We start from the raw sequence: 2,841 nt of genomic DNA, 5'->3' as shown, positions 1-2,841 counted from the left end.
CACATCACATAATCACATTCTTTCTGTCTTTTATATGATTTGTCTGTTATAGCCTTACATTAAAATAACCGTGTGTGTCGTTTTTAGGTAAAAATAACAACATACATATAAAAATATCCATTTCGACTGACATGTTTCCTGTAACAGACTAAATAAATCTGGGTAAAAGGGACGTTAAACCAAACTAAATCACAACACTGCACATTGAGGAGAATAATACTTTCACACACTGTACTGTTGCTGCTGACCTTCCGCAGTGCAGTTTGCAGTTTGCAGTTTAGTATGCTTTGAAATTTGAATATCCTTATATGTGAGGATATTTTTTTACTCACAACTTTCACCCTAAAAGCAGAGGATAGCCAGCAGGTGGAGTATTTTTACTAAAGCAGGAAAATCAACCTCTCGTTTCCCAATAAGTCTCTATGATTTCATGTGACCTCACATGTAGTAGTATACCTATTCTATACCTCTTCAAACAGCCCGTGTTGAATCAGCTACATACATGGGAAAGCAGGCCAAGGCCAAGTGAAAGATTAAAGGGTTTTCTCATTTCTCTAATTTATGCCTTCTCATGTCCCCTGTTCTTCCTCCTGTCTCAGTTCCTAAAATGCATCTGCAGGTCTTGCTACAAGAAGCTACAATCGAGGATGCACAGGTATGTCCTTTGTCCTCTTTTATGCACTGAAGTGTTTCACTTGCAGTGTATAAAAGAGTTTTGCAGACAGCTGGAATAAACAGTGGAAAGAGAACTCTGCACACAAGCAACCATATCACAATGTGTTTAAAATGATCAGTTGTGTTATCAAATGTTCTGAACTCTTCTATCTGTGTGTGTTTAACAAAAATATCTCAAATTTTCACAATCCAGTTTGTTGTAAATATAAATAATGTGTTGTCATTTTGGAGAAGTGCATGCTTTGGGTAGGAGCACGCTTGGGAACATGAGGACCTTGGCCTGCATGAAAGACAAGTTAGGAAGCACAGCGATCACCCTGGAAGCCTCTTCACTCAGCTCTTCACTCGGCAGGAATTTTCTGTCAGAGAGCACACACAACCAAACAGTAACAGTTAAACTGGCTTTGAATTATTTCAATTTAAAACAAAAAACAGATCATATATCAGATTCACTGACCTCACTGAAATGCTCGTCTTCTCTGCGGAGGACATCAGGCGATTCAAAGTGTCCTCTAGGTGGCTGCTGTTAGTGTTGATTTCCAGCTTGCTGATGGTCAACTCATACAGCTCTGGATCAATTCCTTTACACAAAAGTGTTTCGTTATAACAAGACATACACCACAAGCAGCATTGAAGGCAGGGGTGGGCAAATAATTTTCCCAAGTTCCCAAATGAAATTGGGATTGTTGTGGGTGGATGCATTAAAAAGCTTATAAAGAGATGAGCCCACTCCCAACCAGTCGTGGCAGATGGCTGCCCCTCTTTGTGTCTGGTTCTGCTGAAGGTTTCTTCCTGTTAAAATTAAGTTTTTCCTTCCCACTGTCAGTAAAGTGCTTGCTGATAGGGTGTCTGTTTGTTGGGGTTTCTCTGTATTATTGTAGGATCTTTACCTTATAACATTGAGAAGACTGTTGTTGTGATTTGGCATTATAGAAATAACATTGAATTAAATACATAAGATTAATATTGAGCAGAATTGAGTTCAGCTTAATGGTCTGGCCTTCCACAACAGTCCCAGTTTCTAATGTGGCCTCTTGAGAAAAGTATTTGTCCACCCCTGATCTAGGCTCATTTCTGTATTGCTCTAAGTATCACAATTGAAAGGTGTAGTTATTTACCTGGAGGGGGACTGTGGCTTTGGGTGCTACTGCTGGACCTGCTCTCATCCTCAGGACCAAAGTAATCCAGGCTGAGAGCAGAACAGTCTGTGCTAGCATAAGGGAGAAAGAAGAAGAGGTCTGAAGCTTTGTCTTTTTATCAGGACAGTCAAAGGAAATGGGTACAATCATTAAGGTAAATAAAAGAACCTCAATGGCATGTGGTGTCAGCAGTTTTGTTTGTTAGATGTTATCTACATGTACTCTCCATGACTTGGAGTGTACACTTGGAAGGCAAGTATATGTATATTGGTATGTTAGTTTAAGTTTAAATCAGTGTTTTGGAGCCTGCTGTGGTGGAAGTCTTTAAGTGTGTTTCACTGAGAACACCCAGTGGTGTTGTGTACTGTTGTGAAACCTTTTTCACAGAAGACATACTGTGACTTGTCACAACAGGAATGTAACAAGGGCTTAGTTACCATAAGTCACATCAAATCATGTGCCACAAGAAATCCTCTAACTTTATACTTAATGTGTCCATGATATTTTTTGTGTAAATAAAGAGCAGAGTTTTTTTTGGGCACACTAAGTTATATGTTATAGCCATGTTACCAGATGAAGAATAAATATAACCAGCAGTGAAAATTTGAATTTAGACTCAAATTGAGGCATTATTGTTCAGTCATGTTGTCATTTGTAATGCCTGTTAATGTTAAAGTAAAACTGTACTGACAAAACCAGTCACAACCAGGAGGCTGCCACTTCACTGCAATGAAGTAGGTTAAACAGTAGAGGTCAGCAGAAACACACCGCTAAAGTTGGGTTTATTTTAGTCCGTTTCCCTTTCAAGTTTTATATGTGATTATTGTGTGTAATACTAGTGAATGGTAATGCTAAATGGTTCTAGCTTAAAGATGAAATAGAATAATCGAATCAAATTAGTAGTCTTTTGTACTAATTGATGAGGATTGCCTCCTCCTGCAGACTCTGGTGGATTTGTCCTTATAAGGTCATGAAATAAAATCTTGTCATTTGTAGTTAAAAAATGACCTCAAGTTCTGATTTTTTT

The 2,841-nt window shown here is 38.4% G+C and overlaps 1 protein-coding gene across 3 annotated transcripts in view; it reads right to left on the bottom strand.

The window, feature by feature from the left end:
• aftphb (aftiphilin b) overlaps positions 1 to 2,841 on the bottom strand; it is an 11,709-nt gene continuing 8,868 nt past the window's right edge. For 2 of the 3 annotated variants that reach the window (XM_005733707.1, XM_005733708.1), the window contains 3 exons: positions 1,794 to 1,880; positions 1,133 to 1,256; positions 1 to 1,034 (listed from right to left, as the gene is read on the bottom strand). In XM_005733707.1, coding sequence (XP_005733764.1) covers positions 896 to 1,034; positions 1,133 to 1,256; positions 1,794 to 1,880 — 350 coding nt within the window. In that variant the 3' untranslated portion in view covers positions 1 to 895. Of the gene's footprint in view, positions 1,035 to 1,132; positions 1,257 to 1,793; positions 1,886 to 2,841 lie in introns of those variants that run through there. The other variant, XM_005733709.1, reaches the window with a different exon arrangement.

The sequence above is a fragment of the Pundamilia nyererei genome, unplaced genomic scaffold (assembly GCF_000239375.1).
Source record: "Pundamilia nyererei isolate P.nyererei 1_Seehausen unplaced genomic scaffold, PunNye1.0 scaffold00054, whole genome shotgun sequence".
Classification (NCBI taxonomy): Eukaryota; Metazoa; Chordata; class Actinopteri; order Cichliformes; family Cichlidae; genus Pundamilia; species Pundamilia nyererei.
The sequence above is the reverse complement of the archived record's forward strand: the minus strand, read 5'-3'. Positions and strand labels throughout refer to the sequence as shown.